Source organism: Cadophora gregata (genome assembly GCF_030347475.1).
Source record: "Cadophora gregata isolate MNR1 chromosome Unknown scaffold_7, whole genome shotgun sequence".
Classification (NCBI taxonomy): domain Eukaryota; kingdom Fungi; phylum Ascomycota; class Leotiomycetes; order Helotiales; family Ploettnerulaceae; genus Cadophora; species Cadophora gregata.
The window spans coordinates 569946-595595 of NW_026695930.1; the positions used below are offsets into that span (position 1 = coordinate 569946).

The 25650-nt window shown below is 46.2% G+C and overlaps 6 protein-coding genes across 6 annotated transcripts; 4 read left to right on the plus strand and 2 right to left on the minus strand.

The window, feature by feature from the left end:
* Positions 1-11763: 11763 nt before the first annotated feature.
* Positions 11764-13707, plus strand: ONS95_012954 (uncharacterized protein; the record flags this gene model as incomplete). Its single annotated transcript, XM_058506579.1, has 6 exons — positions 11764-12012; positions 12063-12437; positions 12489-12765; positions 12814-12849; positions 12924-13462; positions 13525-13707. The coding sequence occupies 6 exons, from the start codon at positions 11764-11766 to the stop codon at positions 13705-13707; spliced, it is 1659 nt and encodes a 552-aa protein (XP_058357309.1).
* Positions 13708-14185: 478 nt separating this feature from the next.
* ONS95_012955 (uncharacterized protein) lies at positions 14186-16176 on the plus strand (the record flags this gene model as incomplete). The annotated part of the gene is made up of 4 exons (XM_058506580.1): positions 14186-14279; positions 14361-15296; positions 15378-15895; positions 15991-16176. 4 exons carry the CDS (start codon positions 14186-14188, stop codon positions 16174-16176), a joined length of 1734 nt encoding a protein of 577 aa, XP_058357310.1.
* A 562-nt stretch (positions 16177-16738) lies between these two features.
* Positions 16739-18546, minus strand: ONS95_012956 (uncharacterized protein; the record flags this gene model as incomplete). The annotated part of the gene is made up of 3 exons (XM_058506581.1): positions 16739-17845; positions 17893-18311; positions 18366-18546. 3 exons carry the CDS (start codon positions 18544-18546, stop codon positions 16739-16741), a joined length of 1707 nt encoding a protein of 568 aa, XP_058357311.1.
* ONS95_012957 (uncharacterized protein) lies at positions 18366-21250 on the plus strand. The gene is made up of 6 exons (XM_058506582.1): positions 18366-19232; positions 19277-19686; positions 19733-19859; positions 19914-20466; positions 20517-20606; positions 20657-21250. Exons 2-6 carry the CDS (start codon positions 19403-19405, stop codon positions 20749-20751), a joined length of 1149 nt encoding a protein of 382 aa, XP_058357312.1. The 5' UTR covers positions 18366-19232; positions 19277-19402; the 3' UTR covers positions 20752-21250.
* Positions 20959-21496, minus strand: ONS95_012958 (uncharacterized protein; the record flags this gene model as incomplete). Its single annotated transcript, XM_058506583.1, has 2 exons — positions 20959-21249; positions 21305-21496. The coding sequence occupies 2 exons, from the start codon at positions 21494-21496 to the stop codon at positions 20959-20961; spliced, it is 483 nt and encodes a 160-aa protein (XP_058357313.1).
* A 197-nt stretch (positions 21497-21693) lies between these two features.
* On the plus strand, positions 21694-25308 carry ECM16 (putative ATP-dependent RNA helicase DHR1; the record flags this gene model as incomplete). The annotated part of the gene is made up of 1 exon (XM_058506584.1): positions 21694-25308. The coding sequence occupies one exon, from the start codon at positions 21694-21696 to the stop codon at positions 25306-25308; it is 3615 nt and encodes a 1204-aa protein (XP_058357314.1).
* Between the last annotated feature and the right edge of the window lie 342 nt (positions 25309-25650).

Sequence of the window (25650 nt, forward strand, 5' to 3'; positions counted from 1 at the left end):
AAAGAAGCTTTTAAAATAGTTATTAACTTAATCTCTAAGCTTCTCTTTCCTAAGTATAGAGATATTATTAAACTAAATAACACTAAGCCTCTCTAGGAAGCTATTTATATAAACGAAAGCAAAGTAATTCAAGGGAGTCTTACTTTTACTAATATAAAAGACAATTTCTTTAAGATAAAGTTTATCCTAGGGAAGGAAATACTTCAGAACTACGTTATAAGGCTCTTACTCTTTAAAGTAAAGCTTAGTAGCGATAGTAAACCTCTCACTAATAAGAATATATATCTTAAGCTATTATAGTTATTACTAGCGTCCGGAGCTTAGATTACTATAGCGCTTACCTTAGAATCGTAAGACCTAGATCTTAGAGATACTATACGAAAGCTTAACGAATATTAAATTTAATAGAGGGAACAGCTTTAACTTATAGCTACTAGTAACGTCGCGAACTACGTGAATAGAGGCTATAATAGAGGGAGAGGTAGCAGAGATAGTAGAAGCTAGAGAGGTAAAAGCTACTTATATAAGAGAGGTAATATACGTGAGAATAGGAGAGGATAGGAAAGACGGAATAATAATAGTAGGGGTGATAGCTAATAAAGATATAGAGAGCGTATAGAAAAGAGAGGAAATCGCCCTAAATTAGGCCGAAATTAGTGTGCCCGGTATAAAAGCTATAGCTACTAGTATATAGATTACACGGAAGCTAAGAATACCTACACGAGAGATAGCGCTAATAAAGTAGAGGAAATTAAAGATAATAATACTTATCCCGTGTTCCTGTTACGGACGCTCCTGGGAGCCCGCTGGGTCCCAGGAGGAAATATCCTCAGAGCAGGCGTACTCCTGGGAGTCGGACGGCTCCTAGGAGTAAAGCTCACAGGAACCAATAAGGTCTAAGGAACATGTATCACATAGCATTACATTATAGTAGTATTGCAGGTCACGGTGATCTGGCAGCGGCCTTCCGCGGTCGGGTCACGTGACGGATCCCAGGGGATCCCAAGGGATCCAGTACGACTATGTCGTGAAGGATCCCAAGGGACCTGTGGGATCCAAGGAGAACGAAGGTTCTATATAAGACTGGCACGTCTGCCATTAGATAGGAGCTTCGTGCTCAACTTCAAATAGTATTCTGATACTTAGTAACTGTCTTCCCGTCTACGTGATACACCTACCTCTCGATCATCAGAGATCAACTGCAGCCTTCTGTATTTACAGCGAGTAAATACCGGACCGTTACACTTTGAGCACCTTCTCGTCAGAGGTACCGACTCACGAAGACAACATGTCCTCCGTCAAAGGATCGTCGAACGACCACTCGGCTCCCGCCAAGGTCTTCGACCCAAAGAACATACCCAAGATCGCCGCCCCGGATCTCTACAACGGAGACCGATCCAAGCTCAGAGCATACCTCACGCAGGTTAAGCTCTATACGGGCTTCAACGGTCACCAGTTCGCCACGGAGACTGACAAAGTCCTTTGGGCTTCGTCCTTCCTCCGGGGATCTGCCTTCAACTGGATCGAGACCTTCCTCTCGGACTACATTCAGAACCGAACCAAGGATGGGAGAGTCTCCACGGCAATGACCAAGGAATCCCAGAAGATCTTTATGACCTTCGAAGGTTTCGAGCATAGGATCAACCGCGTCTTCGGCGACATTGATCAGAACCGTACCGCCGAACGGAACATCCAGAACCTAAAGCAGGTCGGGTCAGCGACCACGTATACTGCCGCCTTCCAGCAATTCGCGAATCAGACCAGCTGGAATGACGACGCCCTTCGGGCACAGTACTACAAAGGGTTGAAAGACGGAGTGAAAGATGAGATAGCAAGATCGGACGCGCCTACCGACTTGCAAGAACTCATCGAAATGGCTGTCAAGATTGACAACCGAAACTACGAGAGGGCACTCGAGAAGAAAGGCCAATACCGCTCCGGAACGCACATGCACCAAGGAAGAGGGGGCAATAACAAGAAACCATTCTACCCTCGGGAAATGGAACTCGATGCGACGTTCCGGAAGCCAAGTCATCAAGGAAAGCCGCGCAACGGCGGGCTATCTAAGAAAGTCATGAGCGAGCGACGAGAAAAGAAGCTGTGCTTCGAGTGTGGCCTCCCTGGTCACATGGCCAGCTCTCATCGACAAAAGAAGTCGTGGACAGACAAGAAACATGCCAACGCAATGGGACGTGGCTCTTACAATGAACCAACACGACAACTCGCCGCGACGTATCGACACATGACTACAGACGAGCTCGAGGAGAATCACATCCACACCCAGTTGGGCGATTCTGACGACAGTGAGCGAGATTCCGCGAGCGTCGTGGATCAGCTCGAGCAAACCGTCGTCAGCACGCCCCCTGAGGACTATGTGTATCGAGACAACGACAGCTCTGGGCCAGACGATGACACAGAGTTAATGCCAAGTGACAGCGAGGAAGAAGCCCAGGAGCCAGAGTGGACTCCAGAACCAGGGCCACCTCAACCTGAACTCTCAGGACCAAGAGTGGGTGAAACTTGGGAAGTTACCCAACGAGAAGAGAGCCTGTATCAGGTTAGCTGTAACACTCGCCACTGGACCAATGTAGCCACCGGGGTTACTTATCAAGAACCAGGCCTTGTCGGCTTGGGGGGTCCACCGTGGGGGGCAAGGTACGAAGTAGTCTACCGGGACTATAAGCGTATCGGATGGAGAATGGCCGGCAGCTGGGAAGGACCGACGACCTTTATGCAGCACTTGCCACTCCAGAATACCGTCATTCTTAACACCAGCGCGCCACCAGGGGTGGGCGAGGAATGGGAAATCATGGCTGAGAACCGACATAATAGGACATGGGTCCACGTCAATGATGACGGCCGGTACTATTACGAGATGTACAACCCAGTAACATACACCGAACTCGGAATAGGGCTCGTATACAAGGTCAGCCTAAGCTATGGCAATCGAAGGGTATGGGAAAGTGTCCTCGACCATAGCGTACATTGGGAATATTTCTGTGTGCGGCAACTTGCCGCCATTGGGGATAAACATCTCACGTTGGAGGTTAAAATCAAGGGAGTCAAGCTTCAGGCGATGGTAGACTCTGGGGCACAAGGGAACTTCATGTCTCCTACTGTTGTGCTCGAGCACTACCTGTCAACCGAAGTAAAGGACAAGGGATACCATCTGGTACTGGCGGATGGCAAGGTCGCCTCCGATGGACTGATCGAGGTCCAGACCGCTCCAGTCCATATGGGCATCGCCGGACACTCCGAAATAATCCAATTCGACGTCGTCAGGATTGGAAGGCACGACATCATCCTGGGGCTGCCATGGATGGAAAAGCATAATCCTGTTGTCGATTGGCAGACAGGAAAACTTGAGTTTAGTCGTTGCCAAGACTGCTGTTATCCACCGGGAACAGAAGCAGTGAGCATTCGAGAGGTTAGCGCCACCTCCAAGGAAGAGCTCGGACACCAAGACAAGGGTCCACTGATGAAGGATATACCATCAGCATACAAGAAGTTTACGGCACTGTTCAAGGAGGAACGAGGCATCGAGGCCTTGCCGAAACACCAGGACTACGATCATCGGATCGAGTTAGAACCAGGTACCAAACCGATATTCCAACCACTTAGGGAATATTCGGCGACAGACTTGATGACGATCAAGCAATACATCGATGAAAACCTAGCGAAGGGATTCATCCGAGAGTCCAAATCTCCATGGGGGAGTAACGTCTTATTCGCAGAGAAGAAAGACGGTGGACGACGAATGTGCATCGACTACCGTCGATTGAACGATGCCACAAAGAAGGATCGTTATGCACTACCATTGGCCAAGGAGCTGCGGGACAGACTCGTTGGAGCCAAGATCTTCACTCAGCTTGACCTAAGAGGAGCATACAACCTCGTTAGGATGGCTGAGGGTGAAGAAGAGAAAACAGCATTTCGCACCCGTTTCGGTCACTACGAGTACACGGTCATGCCCTTCGGCTTGACTAACGCACCAGCCACATTTCAGCGTCTGATCAACAATGTTTTGCGGCCTTACTTAGACGTAACGTGCATATGCTATTTGGACGACATACTGGTCTACTCCAAATCAGAGGAGCAACATGTGAAGGACGTCACAGCCATTCTCCAGAGGCTGGAGGACGCCTGCCTGTTACTCAAACCAGAGAAGTGCAACTTCCACGTGGACGAGGTTGTCTTTCTAGGCTATGTGGTCACCACCGCAGGATTGGCTATGGATCCCAAAAAGATCAAAGCAATCATCGAGTGGACGGGGCCCACGAATGTCAAGGAAGTACAATCATTCCTCGGGTTTGCCAACTTCTACAGGCGATTCATCAAGGACTACTCGAAAATCGCCGGGCCACTCACGGAGTTGACCCACAAGGACAAGGAATTCCACTGGTCCGACAGCGCACGAAAAGCGTTTGAGGCACTCAAAGCGGCTTTCATCGCGGAACCAGTACTCACTTCCTTCACCCCCGACAAAGAAATACGCATAGAGACAGATTCTTCGGACTACGCTATTGGAGCCGTGCTCAGCCAGCCGGGCGAGGACGGAAGATAGCAACCAGTCGCTTACCATTCGCGGAAACTATCACCAGCAGAACTCAACTACGACATATACGACAAAGAGTTGCTGGCAATTGTGGACGCAGTACGCGAATGGAAGGTCTACCTCGAGGGCGCCGCCCACGAAGTACAGATCCTAACGGACCACAAGAATCTCATTTACTTTACAACGACCAAAGAATTGAACCGACGCCAGGTTCGATGGTATGAAACACTCTCTACCGTTAAACTTCGAATTTCTTATGTCAAGGGAACGGAAAACGCCAGAGCCGACGCTCTGAGCAGGAAACCAGAATATCTCGCAAACAAAACTCACGAATCCCACACCGTACTGCGGAAGGATGGTGATTCGCTAATAGTCAATCACCGACAGCTGGCCTCAACGGGCCAGGTCGCCGAGAAAATCTGGAGGGGCTATGCCAACGACCCGGTCATAGCCGAACAGAAGAAGCAGCTGGGCGAAGGATTCTCCTTCACCTCAGACGGCACGCTTCTGTACCAAGGACGAATCTATATACCCACTGGGGACAGGATTAAATTCGTCACGCACTGGCATGGGCTGCCCGCTCATGGACACCAGGGGGTAGCTAAGACACTGTCTAGGCTATCCAGGGAATACTACTTCCCAGGTATGAGGAAGGTAGTCAAAGACGTGGTAGCGTCGTGCGACACATGCATCCGGAACAAGGCATCACACCATGCTCCGTATGGGCTCATGAAGTCACCAACAACACCACCTCGCCCATGGAAATCAATCGCTTTGGATTTCGTGGTCGAGCTACCACCCTCGAAAGACCCAGTCACAGGAATCGTATACAACTCGATCTGTGTAATAACGGATAGGTTCACAAAGTACGCGTACATGGTACCAGTACTTGGAACACAGGACGCGCCCATGATGGCGCAGGTATTCCTCAGAACAATCTTCGCAAGCCACGGAATACCAGATGAGGTCATCTCAGACAGAGACAAGCTCTTCACCTCGAAGTTCTGGAAAACTCTCATCGCGCTCTTAGGAATGAAGCAGAAAATGTCAACCGCATTCCATCCTCAGACCGATGCACAGACAGAACGAATCAACCAGATAATGGAAACTTATCTTCGGTGTTATGTGAACTACAAGCAGGACGACTGGGTGCAACTACTTCCACTCGCTCAGTTTGCATATAACAGCGCGGATCAAGAGACCATTGGAGTATCGCCGTTCTACGCGAATTATGGGCACAATCCCACGGCATACAACCCACCAATAGCCGGTCAGGGTACCGCGCAAGAAGCCATACTACAGGCAGATGAGCTTAAACAGCTCCATGAAGAATTGTCAGCCGATATTCTCTTCATCGCGCAGAGATCTGCGATCTACTACAACAGAAAGCGTAGCATGGGACCAACGCTCAAGGAGGGGGATAAAGTCTACTTACTCAGAAAGAATATCACAACCAAGCGACCAAGTCACAAATTGGATCACAAGAAGCTAGGACCATTCAGGATTGCAAAAGTCAAGGGACCAGTCAATTTCCAGCTAGCTCTTCCAAGGACAATGAACATCCACCCGGTATTCCATATATCCCTCCTCGAACCAGCACCACCAGGAGCACCACCGGCTCCTGTCACCGAAATACAACCAATCAACCCGAACGCCGAGTACGAAGTAGAGACTATTCTCGACTGTCAGTATTCCCACGGCAAGGCAAAATATTTGATCAAGTGGAAAGGGTACCCACAATCGGAAAACACCTGGGAACCCAAGTCTAACCTCCACTGCTCGGGACTCCTCCAGCGGTACCATCGGGAGCATGGGGGACCGCGGCGGAGGGGGAAGGAAAAGAAAGCCCCAACCAGAAGGAGTCGGGCAACCCGGAAAAGGCTTGGGGATCAAGGGTAGGATCCTCGAGGAAGCGGGAGGCTTCCGCCAGGGAAGAAGCGGCTTCTTCCTGACGAGCGGCCTCCGCGCGTTCGGCAGCTTCAGCAGCGTCGAGTTCGTCGAGCGTCTCGACGCCTCGACGGATCATCTCTTTCTCGCGATCATCCAGGAAGCGCTGTTGCTTGCGAAGGCGGAGGATTTTCGCCATCGCCTCTTCCTCCTCGTCACGAAGTTTTTGGCGCTGGCGATCCAGCGAGGACCAGTCGCTCAAGGACGGGAGTTTCGAGGTGTAATTACAAGAGGAGCGCTTCTTGCGAACGCACTCCGAACAGCGAGTGGATTCCTTGGAATCCACCACACAGCGGCGCTTGTGAAGCCGACAAAAATCACAAGGAGACATTTCTTCTGCGTCTTGGGAACGATCGATTCGAAGGGCCAGGGCGATACGTTCAAGTTTCTTGCGGGTCGCCTCAGAGGTCATGATGGAAGAAGAAGACGGCCGTGGGCAGTCGTCGATATTTCCTTTGGCATACTTAAGCGTGGGGACCACGCTAGGCTAGGGAGGGGATAGTGTTACGGACGCTCCTGGGAGCCCGCTGGGTCCCAGGAGGAAATATCCTCAGAGCAGGCGTACTCCTGGGAGTCGGACGGCTCCTAGGAGTAAAGCTCACAGGAACCAATAAGGTCTAAGGAACATGTATCACATAGCATTACATTATAGTAGTATTGCAGGTCACGGTGATCTGGCAGCGGCCTTCCGCGGTCGGGTCACGTGACGGATCCCAGGGGATCCCAAGGGATCCAGTACGACTATGTCGTGAAGGATCCCAAGGGACCTGTGGGATCCAAGGAGAACGAAGGTTCTATATAAGACTGGCACGTCTGCCATTAGATAGGAGCTTCGTGCTCAACTTCAAATAGTATTCTGATACTTAGTAACTGTCTTCCCGTCTACGTGATACACCTACCTCTCGATCATCAGAGATCAACTGCAGCCTTCTGTATTTACAGCGAGTAAATACCGGACCGTTACAGTTCCCTTTAGAAGAGATTTACTACGCTAAAGATATAGAATATACTTTATTAATAATCTCTATTACAGAATCTATCTAGAAAATCGACTCTAGCGCTACTCGCTACTTCAGTAGAGTTCTAGCTAAGTTTAAGTAACTTAAGCGCTAGCGTAACGCTAAATACGTTAAAATAGCAACTAATTTATACTCGATAGCTAAAGGTTATAAAGATATTACTATCAATAAGTTAACCCTCAAAGATATGTAATACGTACCTAACTTCGAAGCTATAAAGCTAGTATTAATATATTAACTCTCAGACGAAGGAATTAATACGGAACTAACTAAGATATTAGTAAATAAATACCGGAATAGTGAACTAGCCTTTATAGGTATAAGAAACAGAGGTTTATATATTCTAGATATAAATCCTTAATATTAAGTTATGTATAACACAATTCTATTAGACTTAAAGCTACTAAAGGAACAAATAGAGAGTTAGCTTAGCACAGAGGAAATAAAGGTAGATCTACTCTATAGGCGTTTAAGCTATATAAATTACGCCTATTTAAAGAAACTAGTTACTTATAGCAGTTACAGAATAAGACCGATTTCTGTTTTAAAGCTAAAAGGAGAGAGGTATTATAAGGCTTACCTTATAAGCTATATAAAAGAGCACTTTAATAAGAAGTTAGATAATAGAACTAATATACTTATTCGTCGACTACACGCTAATATCTCTAGTATCTTACTACGCTTAATTCGCAGCTATAAATACTTCCTTTTAGTAGTAGATAATATCACAAGGATATATTAAGTAGATCTCTTAGTTAATAAGTCTATGTTAACTATTCAACTAGTTATTCGGAAATTAAAGCTATAGCTTAAAACTTAAAGGCAAAGTAAATTCCGCATAATTATCTACTAGAGGACTAATAATAGTAAGGGAGAGTTCAGTCCTAAGTTTATTAACTAGCTATAAGAGAGTAGAATCGTTCCTGAACCCTCTCCTCTATATAAATACTCTCTAAATAGAGTCGTAAAGCGATAGATATATAAACTAGCTAAGATTACACGCTTAATCCTCTATAATATAAAGATACCTAAGAATATATAGTACTACGCTATTAAGTAGGTAGTAAAGCTAAAGAATAGACGCTTAACTACTACTTTACTATATAAAACAGCTACTAGACTCACTCTAATTGAAACGTACAAAAGATAGCCTGTAAACCTCTCTAAAATAAGAGTATTTAGCTCTATAGCGTACCCTTTATATCCACTAGGGCTATATCAGGGTAAAATAAAGTAAAAGACAATTCCAGGGTATTTCATATTAGTAGGTATAGCTAATACCTTAACTTATAAGCTCCTAAACATAGAAACCTTTAAGGAACTAGAAATAGCCGACTATAGCTTTAATAAGTATATAATATACTCTATATATATTAGTAGTAAGGAAACTATACTAAAAGGCAGTAATAAGGTAGTAGAAAGACCTCTACTACTAGCTACCGGTCTAGCACTTACTAAGAGGCTAGCTAAAGGTACTAAAAGCTTAGAAAGACCTCTAAGAGAGAGGCTAGCTATAGAAGCTAAAAGACCTCTAAGAGAGAAGCTAGCTATAGAAGCTAAAAATCCTTCAAGGGGAAGGTTAGCTATAGAAAACATAGTAGGAGATACTAAGAGAGCGTCTAATTAACGCCTCCCTAAATAGACTTAACTAGTAAACGCGTCTAATAATACTCTACTATTAAGATATAGTAGGAAATAGCGTAGAAAATAATACTTCGAGTAAGCTACTCAGGTAACAACTACGAAGCTATACTCTCAGTAAATCCTTAATAAGGCACTAACCTATTAAATAGCGCTAATTGCGCTAGAGGGTAAACTTATATAACCTCTTAAGGTTATAACTATTATAGAAGCTCTAAGGGAGAATCTAGTAGAATAGAAAGCCGCTATTCTCAAGGAATTACAAGCTATATAAAGCGCTAGAACCTATAGAGTATACTTTAGTAAGCTTCCCTCCGGCTCGAAACTAATATCTTTAAGACTAGTTCTACGTAACAAAATCAACTCTGATAGCTCTATAATACAGCGAAAGGCTAAGCTCGTAATAAAAGGCTTTAAGTAAAAACACGGCCTTAACTACTTTAATACCTTCACAAGCGTTATACACTATTCTACCTTACGAGCACTACTCGCTATTACAGCTAAAAGAGACCTAGAGATCGAGTATATTAATATTAATACTACCTTCCTAAACATGTACCTAAAAGAAGATATATATATAACGATTCTAAATAATAAGACGCCGGAGATATAGAATAAGCTTCACCTAGAGCTAAATAGAAGGAAAGATATATATCTAAAGCTCCTACGCTCTCTCTATAGCCTAAAATAAGCACCTAGGGAATAGTAGCTCCTTATTAAAGATAAGATAGAAAAGCTAGGTCTAGAAGTATTAGAAGCTAACCCTAATCTCTTTATCTTTAAGAATAAAGCGTACGTATTAGTTTTTATTAATGATATACTAATTATAAGTAACCCTACTGACTACGAATATCTTAAGAAATAGCTCTTAAAGACCTAGAAAAGTAAAGACCTTAGAGCTATTGATACGTTTATAAGCCTATAAGTTAAGAGGGATAAGAAGAATAAGACTCTACAGATTTATTAAATAGCTTATATATAAAAGCTACTAGAAAAGTTTAGAATAGCTGCAGCTAGAGGTAATACCTTACCTGCAGCCGCTAGAATAGTACTAAGGGAGTTAGCTAAAGATAAAGGTATTATACTAGCCTCCCCTAAAGAGATCTTACTATTTCAGCAGATTATCAGCTCTCTAATATACCTCTTAAACCTTACACGACTTAATATTACTTATATAATAGGCTAGCTAGCGCGGTATATATTAAATCCCTTTAAATCTCACCTCTAAGACACGAAACCTCTCCTCTGATATCTACGACGTATAGAAGGTAATAGAATAACATTTAGAATCGGAATAGAATATAAGGGAAAGCTAAACGATAATATATTCGATATTTAGACTAACGCTATATAGGGGACGGAATATAATAGGAAATCGTTCTAAGGATAGATAGTAAGGTTCTACAGGGGTCTAATCTCTTAGGCTACTAATAGGCAAAGGTCTACAGCTCTCTCTAGCTTAGATTCTAAGATAATAGCTACTAGTAATAGCTCTAGAGAAGTAGCCTAGTTACTTAAGCTATAGAAAAACCTTGATATAAAGCTATCCCGAATTCCTATGCTATATCTTAATAATACTAGAGCTAAATCTCTCTTAAAAGAACAGAAATTCTATCTAAAAGTAAAGTATATTAATATCCACTAGTTCTATATTCAAGATAACATAGTTTTATATAATAAGTTAGTAGTAAAACACGTTCTAGGTAATAATAATATAGTAGATACTCTTACGAAAGCTTTACCTTTAGAATCGTTTAAACGATATAAGATATATATAGGGTTACCTAGTAATAACTGATTCTCTAATAATAACTCTAAGATTAATAACAGTTAGCTAATTAATAGTAGATCTGTATAAATTAAGGCTGTTTCTAATAGTAGAACCTATAAAAAATAGAATATTCTTCGCGGAAAATCAGTCCTTTAATAAATATCTTTCTTAATAATAATATATAACTATAAATCAAGTAAAACACGATATATAACTACTACACTTAATAGTTAAGATGAATCTTATTCCGTAGTTAAAAGAAGAAGGAAAGGAAATAGAACTAGAAGAGAACGACTTTTATATACCCTAGAGGCTAGAGAGAAAGCTAGTAAGGAATATCTTAGTAGCTATAAAAGGAAAGTGCGAGGTAGCTATAAAGAAAGGTAAATAAGAGTAGTAGGAGTAGGAGATTATTAATAAGAGAGCGATTTAGGTGCACTCTTATACTATTTTATATGCCTTAATACTATAAAGTTACTAAACTCCTAGGAAAACAGGAGATATAGGTACTATATATATACTAGTATATTACAGGAGTTAATAAGGCATAATCGAGGCTCCTTATATAATATAAGTTATTAGTAATACTTCAGCGATACTCTAGCGTCGCTTCGGGAATATTCAGCGCTATACTACTTTGGAAGGCTCTATTTACTACAGATATAGAGAATAGGGGGGCTATTAGAAATATGGGGATTGTAGGCGTAGACTCAGTACTGTAGGCCGTACTACTGAGTACGCTACCCCTTTATATAGGAGATTCTCTCTCTCTGTAGTAGCTCCTTATGCAACTGCAATTATAACAATATCAGACTGGTCACACCGTCAAGATGGCTTCGTCTTTCGAGAGATCCCATCGCGAGTCATGCGAGCCTTTGTTGAACGACATGGACGACTCGATTGGTTACAGTACTCAAAATGATGTTCCGCCACACAATGCTGAGGCGGATGCCCAGAAAGCCAACTTCATAAAAGAGAATCTTAGAAAATATGAACAGTTGTTTGGTGCAGATGAGGATGCTTTTGGTCAGCCAACGACCACGAGAAAGGAGCTGTGGTCATACTATCTCTACTACAATGTAAGATGATTGAGCAACTCTGAGCTAGTACTCGCAACTAATAATATCAGGGTGACAATGGAGTCGGTCCTGGATCATATTCTCAAGCTCTCTTTCAATCCGCTCTGACCGGTGCTGGCCACGATCCAGATATCCATCCCATTCAGAAAGGTAATTGCGGCAACGCGGGATGTGTTATCCCATGGGGTTCAGGGACCCGATCTGTGGCAAGCGTGGTACTCATTGCGAACGGGATTTGCTTTGCGGTCATGACTGTGATGTTTGTTGGATTGGGATCTGCTGCAGATTACGGCACCTTTGGAAGATGGCTGCTCCTCGTTCTCACTCTCATTTGTTGGATTTTCCAATACGGCATGATGGCAATCAGGCATCCAGAGCAGTGGCCAGCTGCTATGGTTATCTACATCATAGCTTACATTGCATATGTGAGTCTACAGCCACAATGCTCTATTTTTATCGCTGATCACTCTTGACAGGGTGCCACTCTGGTGTTCTACGCCGCACTGTTCCCGCGGCTTGCTCGATATCAGCCACATGTACGGAAGGCAAGAGATGAGGATCTGAAAGGGGGTAAAATAAGTCAAGCCGAATACGACAAGATCGAAAGTTTGGAGCGAAACCATGTCAGCAGTATTTCCACGGCCCATTCGAATATCGGCTACCTTCTGACACTGGTGATCAATCTTTCCGTGCTTCTCCCGCTTCAAGGTAATCCTTCCGGCAACAAACTTGCTTTGTGCCTGACCAATACTTGTAAGTTTATCTCAGGGGCCTGACAGATCATATTCTGAAATATCGTAGACTGGGTCGTGCTTGGAATTTGGTGGTTCCTTTTCCGTGAGTCCTTCTTCACTGGGATATGTCTCGGCAGCGGCTCGTTTTTCAAGACATTCTCTGACATCTTCCATCAGAACAACCTCGTCCCGGGCCCAAAATCCCCAAAGGAAGTAACTATGCAACAATTGGCTGGAAACAGGTCTGGCTTGCTCTGCAAGAAATCAGACATCTCCCTCAGACCTTTATCTACCTCGTGGCTTTCTTCCTCTTGGCAGACGGTCTAAACACAACCGGCTCCTTGGTCGGAATTATCCAAAACAACATCGTGCAATTTTTCTTCCTGGAGATCACATATTTGGGTATTGCTCAGGCTGCCACCTCTATCGCATCAACTTTCGGATTCTGGTACATACAGAAATACTTCGAGATCAAGACGAAGCATATGTTCATGGTCACTAATTTCTTCAGCGTGTTTATCCCGTTCTATGGTATGCTGGGTCTCTGGACAAAGACGGTTGGATATCACCACGTGCGCGATTTCTGGATCTATAATATTCTTTTTGGTTTGTTCCAAGCCCCCTACTATGCCTATGCTCAGACCATGATGTCTGAGGTGACACCTCGTGGATACGAGAACATGTTCTTCGGTCTCTTTGGTATCACCAACCGTGCCGTATGTCTGGTCTCGCCTCGCCCACTCTTCCCTGGTTTCCACAAGCTGATCTGTGATTCTAGTCGAGCATTATCGGACCAAATGTGGTGCAAGCGATCATCAACTCTTCCAACAACAATTGGATGGGCTTCCCATTCCTCTTCACATTATGCGCAGCAGCTAGTATAGTCATCTTGTTTGTAGATGTTGAGAAAGGGCGCGAGAACTGCAGAAATATGTTGAGGAGAGGAAATTGCTTCGGGTAGCTAAAGAGTCCGGGCTTACCACTGACCAGGTTGTTGAGGGGGTGGCTACCGGAGAGCTGATCCCTGAGAGCAGTGGCAGTAGCGGGAGTGTGGAACATATTGGCGTAGAAGTTTCTGCGAAGAAGGATCGTGTTGATTGAAGTAAATCAAAGATGGAGGTTCAGTTCGTCGGAGAAACATAAACGGGCCTTGAGCCTTTGTTCTCATCTGAAATGCGTTGCACATAACGGATTTCGTCTGATCTTGGCACGGGTGCCTGCTGGACAACCATCAAAAATTCTCGGAATTATATTTGTCGTCTTACATGGCTTCCATGTTGAGTCCAAAATGATCCATAAATGGGCTTGCCCGGATGAGTCATTCAAAGAATCTTACTTCAACCTTGACCTTTTAAGAACGACATAAAGTTTTCATATCTCGCAACTTCAAAACAACGCTTCATACCTCAGCTTAAACATCACTACCCAACTCATTCACAATGGACCACAACAGTCCCGAGAATAAAGATGCCGTGCAAGCTTTCTTCGGTAATCGCTCGGATCTGATATCACGTGAAAAGGAGCAGCGAAGCGGTAAGAAGACCTCTTTATCAGTTTCCCAGTTCTGTCCTCAAGTACATTGATAGCTACACAATCATACTCAACTATTCACAGATTTCCACTTCCGGCAGACTCTCTCTCCAACAGCCCAACGGGCTTGCACCATCGTAACCAAAATCCGGCAGCAAGAACACAGCACAATATGGAGTTCCAACCAACGCAAGCCTCACCTCAATACTGGCACATTTCCTCCTCCATCAGCAGCCCTACCGTCAAAACAAGATGGAGAAGAAGAAGAGCTCTACCCAGGTATGACATTCAACTCCGCCAGGAACCACATGGAAACCACCCACCTCTGGCGAATCGTCCAACGCATGCCAAAAGGAGCACTCCTGCACTGCCATCTTGGCGCTATGGTCGATCTGGAATGGCTTTTTGAGCAGGCTGTGCGGACGGAAGGCATGGTTATCTATGCATCAGAGGCGTTGAGTGATAAGAAAAACAGGGAAAGGATTGATGTGAACATCAGGATTGAATTTTCTACTTCTGTAGAGAAGGTTGAAAACGGGAAGGGAATCTGGGAAGAAGGCTACGAACCGATGACAAAAGTATCCTTGAAAAATGCAGCAGTGACATTTCCTTCAGACGAAAGATCAGGATTTTGCGCATGGATGAAATCACGTTGTTCGATCACGCAAACCGAAGCTGTATCCAACCATCTCGGCGTCGACGCCATCTGGCGGAAACTGCAATCGGCATTCATGACCATCACACCGATAGTATTTTACGAGCCGGTCACGCGGAAATTTTTGAGGAAGTTCCTGGAGACGGCTTATGCGGATGGGATTCGCTGGATTGAGATGCGTGGGATGACGAGGAGTTTCAGATTGGAGGGGGAAGCGGAATTGAAGGAGAATAGACTGGAGCTGGTGAGGGTTTTCAAAGAGGTGATTGATGAATTCAAGGGGAGTGAAGAGGGAAAAGGGTTCTGGGGGATTAGGTTGATTTGGGACACTTTGAGGAGTTTTGAGGATGAGGCCATTGTTACGGGTATGTTTACCTCACTCAATACCTCCGCCTGAAGGCCCGATTAAAAAACAGAATGGGCAATCTGACTGACCAGAAAAACAGACATGAAAATCTGCATGCAAGCCAAAAAGCTCTACCCAACTCTCATCTCTGGCTACGACCTCGTCGGTCCCGAAGACCAGGGCCGAACCCTCCACTCCCTCACTCCACTTCTCATCTGGTTCCAATCCGAAGTCAAAAAGCAGAACCTCACCATCCCGTTCTTCCTCCACGCAGGCGAATGCGTAGGCGACGGAGATTCCACCGACCAGAATCTCTACGACGCCATCCTCTTCAAAACCCGACGTCTTGGCCATGCTTTCTCGCTGTACAAACACCCCCTCTTGATCGATATGGTGAAGGAGAAAGGGATCATGGTAGAATGCTGTCCGATTTCGAACGAGGTGTTGAGATATACGGCGAGTATCAAGATGCATCCCCTCCCGGCGCTACTGGCGAGAGGTGTGAAGGCGGCAATTGCGAATGATGATCCAAGTATGATGGGGCAGGATACGGCGGGTTTGTCGCATGATTTTTGGCAGGCGTTGCAGGGGTGGGATAATCTTGGGTTGGCGGGTTTGGTAAGTGCATGTTTTCTCCTATATTTCGCTTTCGATTTGATCTTGTTTTTGCTGCTGACGCCGTGTCGAATCTCACGCTGACCCCACGTCGGTAGGGATCGCTTGCGCAAAACAGCGTCCGATGGTCTGCGTACGAGGATCAAACAGACGATGAGTGGACGCAGGATATTGAAAATGGGCCAGATGGGACAGGCATTCGTGCCCAGAGAATTAAAGAGTGGAATGCTGAGTGGGAGGAGTTTTGCAAGTGGATCGTTGAGCAATATGGGCATGTAGAGTAATCGTGTCTGGCATAGTTCGGGATTGTTTTCTTCGTTTGGTTGCGTGATGGTACTGGTGGTGTTGGAAATGACAGGAGCTTAACCTCCAGATGTAAATCCGGCATTGAACAAGGCGTTTTGCTTAATAGCTGAAATAAACAGGGATTTTCTCGAAAGATTTGCGATGGAGCAGAAAATCAAGAAACTGCGAATTGTAGGCACGAAATTGGACAAAAGTCTTGCTTCAACATGTGATTTGTTCCTATTGTTTCTAAATTGAGAATGAGTATTAGAGTGCTCACAGCTAGCCGGATCTATATGATCACCGCGCAAATAACTTATCTCAACATCGGTTGCTACTTTGTGACGACAGCCGATGTAAACATCACGTGCATACCTACACACGAATAATGTTCCGCCACGGAATCCTCGCGTCCTTCAAGTTCACGGTAGGCATAAGCAATGATCGGTCACGGCCGCTCTAAAATATCACTTTTAGCACTCTCTTGGAGCACATTCAAGAGTGGTGGTGACTTTGTCCCTCTTATCATTATCTCCTGCTCCACCGAAATATTCTACTTCTTCACGACCCGATATTCTTCACAGCTGCGACATTAACCCCATCTTCACCAACCTCCTTCACCTCCCCACTCCCACCCCCAAAACTTTCAACATCTCCCTCAGCCTCTAAGACCTCACCCCTCTCACTCGGCCTCACATAGTCCTTGGGCTCCCGCCACTCGCTTAATGGGACCGTCACCGCCGGAGGTTTCCAAGCACAACACGCCCAATAAGTAAAGAAGCTGACGAACAGTCCAATCGGATAAGCGAAATAGTACGCTTTAGTGACTCCAGCTGGGGCGGATACACCCATGTTGTTCAAGAAGCCATAGAAGTTTGGGATGATGCCCACGATGTAGGCGACATACGCGCGCCAGTTCCAGCCGCCAGTGTAGTAATATACGCCTGTTCTGCGAGAAGTGTACAGGTCCTCGATCTCTAGGTAGCCGCGTGTGGTGATGTAGTAGTGACAAAGCAACACTCCAGCAATGGCTGACAGGAAAATCTGGTACGATGCCATGAAAGAGATGAAAATACTGGCTGAGCCGAGCAAGTACCAGGGATTGATGGCGAAGGAGACGACAGCACAGATGAAGAACCCTTTGCGGACGGAAAGGTATTTTGGGAAGAGTGCTGCGATGTCGTTCCCGGCTGGAAGGGAGTTCTCGAAGATGGATGAGAAAATCGCGGAGTAGGCGAAGCAGGCTGCGATGAAGAAACAGCCAGCGCGGTTTGCGGAGGTGTATTCGGTGGTTTGGAGCTTGTCGAGGTAGTTGATTGGATTCCAGATCACTTCGCCGAAGACGAGCTGACTGCTTGCGCCCACGAGGTTACCAACGATTGAGACGATCAGATTGGAGAGGGGAAAGCCGAGAAGATTGCCGAGGATCACATCATTAGGTTTGGTTGCGTAGCGCTGAAAATCTGCTGCATTTGATGCAAATGTTGCGCAGTTTGCTGCTCCTAGCATAAAGAACCTGATGAGGAGCCAAGTTCGCGATGATCCTGAAGCTGTGCCGGGTTGTTTTGCTACATCGCCAATACCGCCTGCTTTTGAGACTGTCCATGCAAGCATGACGACGGCTGAGATGATGAATACGATGAGTTTGGTATAAACCAGACCTCTCATCTGCCATCTGTTAGAAACTGACCTTCATCGGAATTTTCAATTCGTACCTTTGGCACCGGAATAACCAAGAAGCAACAAGTGATCAGCCAGAAAATTACAAATCCAATCATGCCACCAGAGTCGAGAGCTGATCCCTTGCCCATAACATTTTTGATGGTTGCTATTTTTGGTGTAAGAGCATGAAGCATGACATAGATACACTGTCCTCCTTGAACTGCATTGACTCCGTTCCAGACACATGCCATGACGGCGCGGTTGAATGTAGGCCACCAGGCACCGAAAACACCGAAAGAAGCTCTGTTGAGGACTGGGAAACCGATGTGGTATTTGGCGCCAGCTCTGCCGTTGAGCACAATGACGATGGCGATCAGGAATTGACCACCGAACGTAACACCGACAGACTCCCACATACTGAGACCCAAAGCTTGCGCACTTGATGCCGCATACCAGTTGGAAACGGTTGCGACTAATGGTCTCTCAGTGACATACTCTCGGATAATAGGCGAAAATAATTACTTACCAGCGGAGAACCAGAATGTCAGATAGGTCCAAAGATTCCAAGTTCTATCCTGAAGCTTCAATGGTCTGATATCGTCATTGTCCAGCCACATATCAGCAGGATCCACATCATCAGCTCCCTTTGCTTTCAAGTGAGGCGCTGGAATGCCTTCCTTGATGCGTCTGATAAGACTGCTCGCCATTGTGTAAAGGTGGGAGAAGGTCCGTGGAAGAAAGACGCAACTTGGAAATCACAACGCAGGAAAAACTCAGGTGAGCCAAAGAGGAGTACCCTAGATGTTATATGTATCCTGTGAAAGAAAAATGGTGTGCTTATCGCACTTTCAAGGGAGGATGCGACGGCCAAGAGATATGCCCTATCAAAGTGGAGAGCATGGCGACAGTGTGTGTTAAACGGACGAAGAGGCTATCTAGGGTACTATGGCACTTACCACAGGGCACTTACCACAGCTTAAAATTCTAATTTTTGGTATCGCTGGGTTCATCTGAACGGCGCCAAACCATAGTTTCTGACTAGCAGACGCTTACTCTCAACAATACACAATAATTCCAATCCACAGTACATACAGAAAAGGAGAGCCCATATCAACACAAAAGTCACTGCAAATAGTCATGTAAAATTCAGATAACAAACGCGCAATTCCCGACAGTGAACCGAAGTTGAAGAGGCTTCCGAGAAGATCCTCAAGAATGGGATGAAGTGCACGTGATGGTATACCAAAAGGCAGCTAAGAGTGGGATTAACGAACCAGAACCTCGAATAGGAGGTCGAAAGAGCGAAACGCAAAATCCCAGCATTTGAAGATAAGACTAGTTTGAGTACACAATTGTAAATTGCGGGTACCGGCGAGGGCCGAAGTTTGGCCAAGTAAGTCCTGTCAAGAATTGTTAATGGTGGCTCACAACTGTTAGGCAACACAGTTATCTCCATATCCGTGGGCGAACAACTCCCTGAATCCCTCCTTTGAGATATAAACGTTTTCATCACATGAGATTCTCGTAGAGATTCTTCGCAGAATTTTCTCAAACACAGAAAATATGTCGACCACAACCACAATGCCATCTTCGTCGACTTCAAAGTTGGAGCTTCGTACAGCCTATGGACCAGTCTTTCGGGAGGTCCTAAACACTCCTCCACGAGACTGTACTGCCGAGGAAATTCCGATTATCGATCTGACTCCATTGTCTTCGCCCAAATTTGAAGAAAGGAAGGAGTTGTCGAAGCAGATTCGAGCTGCAGCTGTCAATACTGGATTCTTCTATATCAAAAATCATGGTATTGATGACAAGACAATTGCGGACGCCAGAAAGCAATTGCTCGCGTGAGTTATCGCTAAAGGATAAATTGAGTTTGACTGACCAGGACAGTTTCTTCAAACAATCTACCGAGCAGAGGATGAGAGTAAGCAAGGATAAATCAAAGTACTTCAACGGTTACAATGGGCCAAGAAGCACCAACATCAGCCCTGGAGAAAGTGTCGATATCAAGGAATCGGTATGCGACTGATAAGATAGGAACACCGAGAATCTTTGCTGATCATCAGGATAGTTGGGCTGGAGATATGCTCCAAAGTATGATCCTGATACCAAAGACCTGAACGCAATCCCAGAAGAAGTCAAACCATGGATCAGGGGAGAGGAATTTGTCTGGGAAGAGACTTCTCACCTGCCTGATTTCAAGAAAGAAGTCCTGCACTACTGGGCTTCTTGCTTAACCCTGGCCAGGAAACTGGTGAGAGTATTCGCCCTGAGTCTTGACCTGGAAGAAAACTATTTCGACAGCCGCACAACATACCCTGGGGCTGACGGAGTCTTCAACTACTATCCCACCACAACTGAGGAAGAAACAAAGAACAACTCTGTAGGGCTGGGAAGTCACACTGACCTCCAACTGTTCACTCTTCTCTGGCAAGACATGACTGGTGGTCTACAAGTCTTGAATCGTGACGGACAATGGATCAAGGCCACACCTGTTGAGGGTACCATTGTCGTCAATATCGGAGACTTTATGATGAGATTGTGCAACGACATATACAAGAGCACGGTGCACAGGGTATACAATCGATCGACAGTCGAGAGAGTATCAATGCCGTTCTTCTTCGGTGAGATACAGATCTGACCTGTGAAACACCAGACACTGACAGATGATTAGGTCTCAATTTCAACTGTGTCGAAGGTGTGGTACCGTCGTGCACATCTGCGGATAACCCGCCAAAATATGAGCCCATATCATGCGGCGATTGTAAGAAGTCCGATATCAATCCATGCACGCAGCAACTAACTCTAGTTCAGGGTGTCAGCTGAGATTCAAAAGAGAAGAAGATGAGTTCAAAAAGCAACAAGCTCTCCGGGCACAAGCTCCCAGTGCCATCATAATTTCCGCATAAAGTAGATTGTTGACTTGATGAAAAGCGAGATTCAACATCTGTATTCATAGCACTTCGAAAACTCGTAGCTCGTAGCCGTTTGGCAGCTTTGGATATGACCATAACGTAGCTCGTACCAATCGTGAAGCCCATACTGCTGGATACTGCCAGCCCTCTACCGGGCCCGCACATGTAATGAAATTTGATTCATGTCTTCGTTTTGGCCAATCATATGACTTTCTGTATCAATTCCAGCATATCAAAGAAAGCGTCCCTTTCCATGTCTATTTTCGGAAGCCCGAAGCCAACCACAACAGTTCGCGTATCCTCCGGATCTCTTGTAGCAATCAGGCTTGCAATCTGGCTGGCGTAGAGATGGCCAATAGTTTCTCGTTGGTCTCCACCTGCACCAAGCAAAGTCTTCGGCGTTAAGTGGCTGAGCGGAAGAGTGTCCTGGTCATCTGATGGCAATGCTGTATCGAAGGAGGTCGGAGAAGCAGAGGACAAAGGCACTTGAATCTGCAGAAAAAACTGTCAGACAGACATCAGATAAAAGACTAATGAGGTAACATACCCATTGCGATAGCCGACCTTCTTGCGAGATTGTGATCAGGATCTTGTCTGAGAAGTAAACGGACGACACATCAGTTTCCTGTCCATTGACAAGACCGGCAGCGTGTTTTGTTGATGCAGGAAATGGAGATGGTTCTACCCCACCACCGATCTCCATATTTTGCAAACTTCCAGATATGTTCGAGCTTGACATGTTGCTGCTGATTATGTTTCTCTGAGGACGGAGAGTTGAATGTCGTTGGAATTCCACGATTGACAAGGCTTCTCAGCCTCGTCCATTCTTCTCACCGCCTTCCCCTCCAAGCAATGCCTAAGCGGCAAAACGGAAATACTTCCAGAAAAAAAATCGAGCAACCCCTCAGCGTGAAAATGTTCTGAAATACTTCCAACATGGGCAAATTCGTCCCCCGACAACGAAAGCACAAGGTCAAAGAACGAGAAAGACGAGAAAAAGAGGGCACCTCGCAGGGTCCCGTCGTCGACTCCAATGCCGTGGAGATCATCCCCACCGCGACAAGTGAACACGAGGAGAAGAAGCGGCGCATGAGAGAGGAAATCGAGGCGCAGGGACCTAAGATCAGTGGAAAGAAGGCAAAGCGATTAGAGAAATATCTGGAGACGAAGTTGAGGAAAGATGAGAACCGGGAGCTTATTGCGCGACTAGCAAAGGCACAAACGGATACCAGTCTCTACCAGAGCAGCAGCAGACTAGGTCAAGGTCGCGAAACGAAGAGACAGAGACTCGAGCGGGCGTTGATTGAACATAAGGCTGGGATTGATGTCGACGGGAACAATGACGAGCTTCTGTTTGAGAAGAGGACATTCAGGGAAGCTGCGGATGAGGACTCGGCGGACGAGGATGTGGAAGAATCGAAGACTGGAGGGATTTTCAAGATTCCAATCACAGTGCCAATCCAGCCGAAAAAACCTGTTGTCAATCTTGGTGGAGGTCTTAAGAGACCTCTCGAGGTCGACGAAGCAGGAAAGCCTGTTCTGAAGAAGCGCAAACGAAGGGGAGGGGTCAATTCTAAACTTTCATTCAAGCATGAAGCTCCTGAAGAACCAGATTGGGAGGGTTTCAGCTCGGCTTCTGAGTTGAACAGCAATACAGACAGTGGTGCTTCGATACAAGGATATGACGATATATCAGACGCTTCGGATGACGATAAAGAGAGCGAGCAATCTTCGTCAGATTCAGATTCAAAGTCCGAAAGTGAGGACGAGGGCTCAGATGAATCGTCGTCGGAAGAAGAAAACGAGGAGGGATCTCCCAAACCTCCAAGATCATCTGCTTTTAAGGCATGGGCCAATCAGCAATTGAATGAAGCTCTGGGTTACCAGACCGTCTCAAATATCCCGAATGCGACAGAAACTCCGAAAATAGCTGGTTTCCAGCCTAGAGCTCCTGAGCAAGATCCTCTGCCTCTGGAATTGCAAACGACAGCCAATGACAGCCGGAAAGCCTACAGTGTGACGATAAATAGGACATCAGAGATTCAAGATGTCAGACTAAAGCTTCCTGTTGTTGCTGAGGAGCAAAAGATCATGGAGTCAATACACAACAATAATTTAGTAGTCGTTTATGGCGCTACTGGATCAGGAAAAACTACACAAGTTCCCCAATTCCTTTATGAAGCGGGCTACGGGACGAAGGACTCACCGACGCCAGGAATGATTGGAGTAACCCAACCACGTCGTGTGGCTGCTGTTAGTATGGCGAAGCGTGTTGGCGACGAATTGGGTGATCATGGAAAGCGAGTCGCCTACCAAATTCGGTTCGAGGGTACCGTCGGATCAGACACTGCCATCAAATTCATGACCGACGGTGTCCTCCTTCGAGAGGTAGCTCAGGATATTGCGCTGCGGAAATACTCTGCTATCATCATTGATGAAGCTCATGAGAGAAGTGTCAATACAGACATTCTGGTTGGAATGTTAAGTCGCGTTGTCAAGCTGCGCGAGGGAATGGCCACGGAAGATCCCTCGATCAAACCGTTGAAGCTCATTATCATGTCTGCGACCTTGAGAATTACCGACTTCACCCAAAATACGACTCTCTTTGCAAAGCCGCCGCCAGTCTTGCAAGCTGAGGGCAGACAATACCCAGTTGTGAACCACTTTGCACGGAAAACGCATCACGACTACGTCGAAGATGCATTCCGGAAAATCAGCAGAGGCCACAAGAAGCTACCTCCTGGTGGCTTCCTTGTTTTTCTTACAGGTCAGAACGAGATCACACAGTTGACCAAGAAGCTCAAAGAGGCTTTCCGAATTGGTCAGACAGCTTCAGGTCCTCAGGTTAGAATATCTGGAAGAGACGCACCCATGGAGGCAGAAGATGTGGATTTCGGGGATACGATGGAGGATGCTCACGATGATTTCGATGAAGACGAAGAGATTGACATCAATCTCGATGACGAGGATTTCAATATTGAGGAGGAGGCGGATACTGGTCCAACCAAGATGCACATTTTACCACTGTACTCGTTGCTTCCGACAAGGGAACAACTCAGAGTCTTTGAACCCCCTCCGGAAAACTCTCGCCTAATAATTCTGGCTACCAACGTTGCAGAAACGAGTCTTACAATCCCAGGCATTCGCTATGTCTTCGACTGTGGAAGATCTAAAGAGCGCAAGTATGACCGGACAACTGGCGTTCAGAGTTTTGAAGTTGGTTGGATCAGTAAGGCCAGTGCGAGTCAACGTGCTGGACGTGCTGGACGTACGGGACCTGGTCACTGCTATCGACTGTACTCCTCAGCTGTCTTTGAACGAGACTTTCCAGAATTTGCCGAACCAGAGATCTTACGAATGCCTATTGAAGGAGTCGTGCTGCAGTTGAAAGCAATGAACCTTCAACATGTGGTCAACTTTCCATTTCCAACGCCGCCGGATCGCCAAAGTCTCGCAAGCTCAGAGAAACTTTTGACATATTTATCGGCATTATCACCCACTGGGCAAATCACACAGACTGGTTCAACAATGTCAATATTTCCCTTGTCGCCTCGCTTCGCTCGTATACTACTTGTGGGGCATCTGCATGACTGCCTACCATACACGATCGCATTAGTTGCCGGCCTTTCTGCACCTGATTTCTTCATTCCCGAGAACCAGGTTGTAGCAGCCGCTCCCGTTAGAGAAGAGGACGCCTATTTCACGAGTGCGGACCGCATCGAAGAGGATGTACGTCTGGATATCAGACGAAAGTTCAACAAGGCGCAGAAGGACTTCTGTTTCCTCGACGACAAATCTGATGCTATTAAACTTCTCCAGGTGGTAGGGGAATTCGCCCACGAGCCCACTGAAGAATGGTGCAAGGAACATTTTGTTCGTTTTAAGGTTCTGAAGGAGATTCTGCAACTTCGCAAGCAAATTACTGATCTTCTTCGAACCAACATCACATCTTTTGCAGGTCTGAAATTTCAAGACAAGCTCGACCCACCTTCTGCCAAACAGGTCAAAGCTCTCAAGCAGATGGTAGCTGCTGGGTTCATAGACCACATTGCGATGCGAGCCGATCTGTCACCCCATCCGCCAGATGTGCGGCGCAAACCCAATCGGGCCATCGACGTACCGTACGTCACGCTGTTCCCCTCGCATATCAAGCGGCACGATGATGAGAAGGCGGTCTACATTCACCCCTCATCACCACTCGCACATATCAGTCCACAGGAGTGTCCCGAATATATAGTGTACTCCTACCTCCAACGAGCCGCACCCGCAGCTGCAACGCCAGAGAAGGTCCCCAAGACCCGGATGCACGCCTTGACAGACATCACTGGCGGACAGCTCGCTGCGCTGGCGAAGGGGACCCCTCTGCTGCACTACGGCAAGCCAATCAAAGAGGTGATGCCGAAGATGAAAGGCCAAGGAGACGCCAACGAGAGAGAGTGCTGGGTGATCCCATACTTGAGGGCCGAGGGGATGGGTGGTATCGGGTGGCCGTTACCCGCCAGGAAGGTTACGCAGAAGAAAATCGCCGGACGAGGATGGGTCGTCGAATAATGAGAGAATAATGATGCCATTGTTGTGAAACCCAGCCCACTATGGGGCCTGGGGCCACACGCGCACAACCCTGATTTCCTCGCCTGCCTCACTTGCCTGCTTCAACTGCCTCCATCAACTGCCTCCATCAACTGCCTCCCTCAACTGCCTCACCGATCGTTCGTGAACCCTACCTACCTTGGGTATATTTTTCAGTGTTTTTGTGGAACCCTTTGGTCGGTGTAGTGGATGAGAGGGGACCTTGTGATCACCCCAATGCCGTCATCTGGCAGTGCAGTGGCAGAGAGGCAATCCACTCCGGGACTGTGCCCCGAGATAAGCGACCCCACCAAGCACACCAAG

What these genes read in the sequence shown, in the direction of transcription:
- ONS95_012957 (XM_058506582.1), top strand. Translation starts at nt 19,403, where the DNA reads ATGTCGACCACAACCACAATGCCATCTTCGTCGACTTCAAAGTTGGAG. An exon ending in ATCAATGCCGTTCTTCTTCG is followed by an intron (nt 20,467 to 20,516) that starts GTGAGATACAGA and finishes ACAGATGATTAG; the next exon opens with GTCTCAATTTCAACTGTGTC. An exon ending in GCCCATATCATGCGGCGATT is followed by an intron (nt 20,607 to 20,656) that starts GTAAGAAGTCCG and finishes ACTCTAGTTCAG; the next exon opens with GGTGTCAGCTGAGATTCAAA.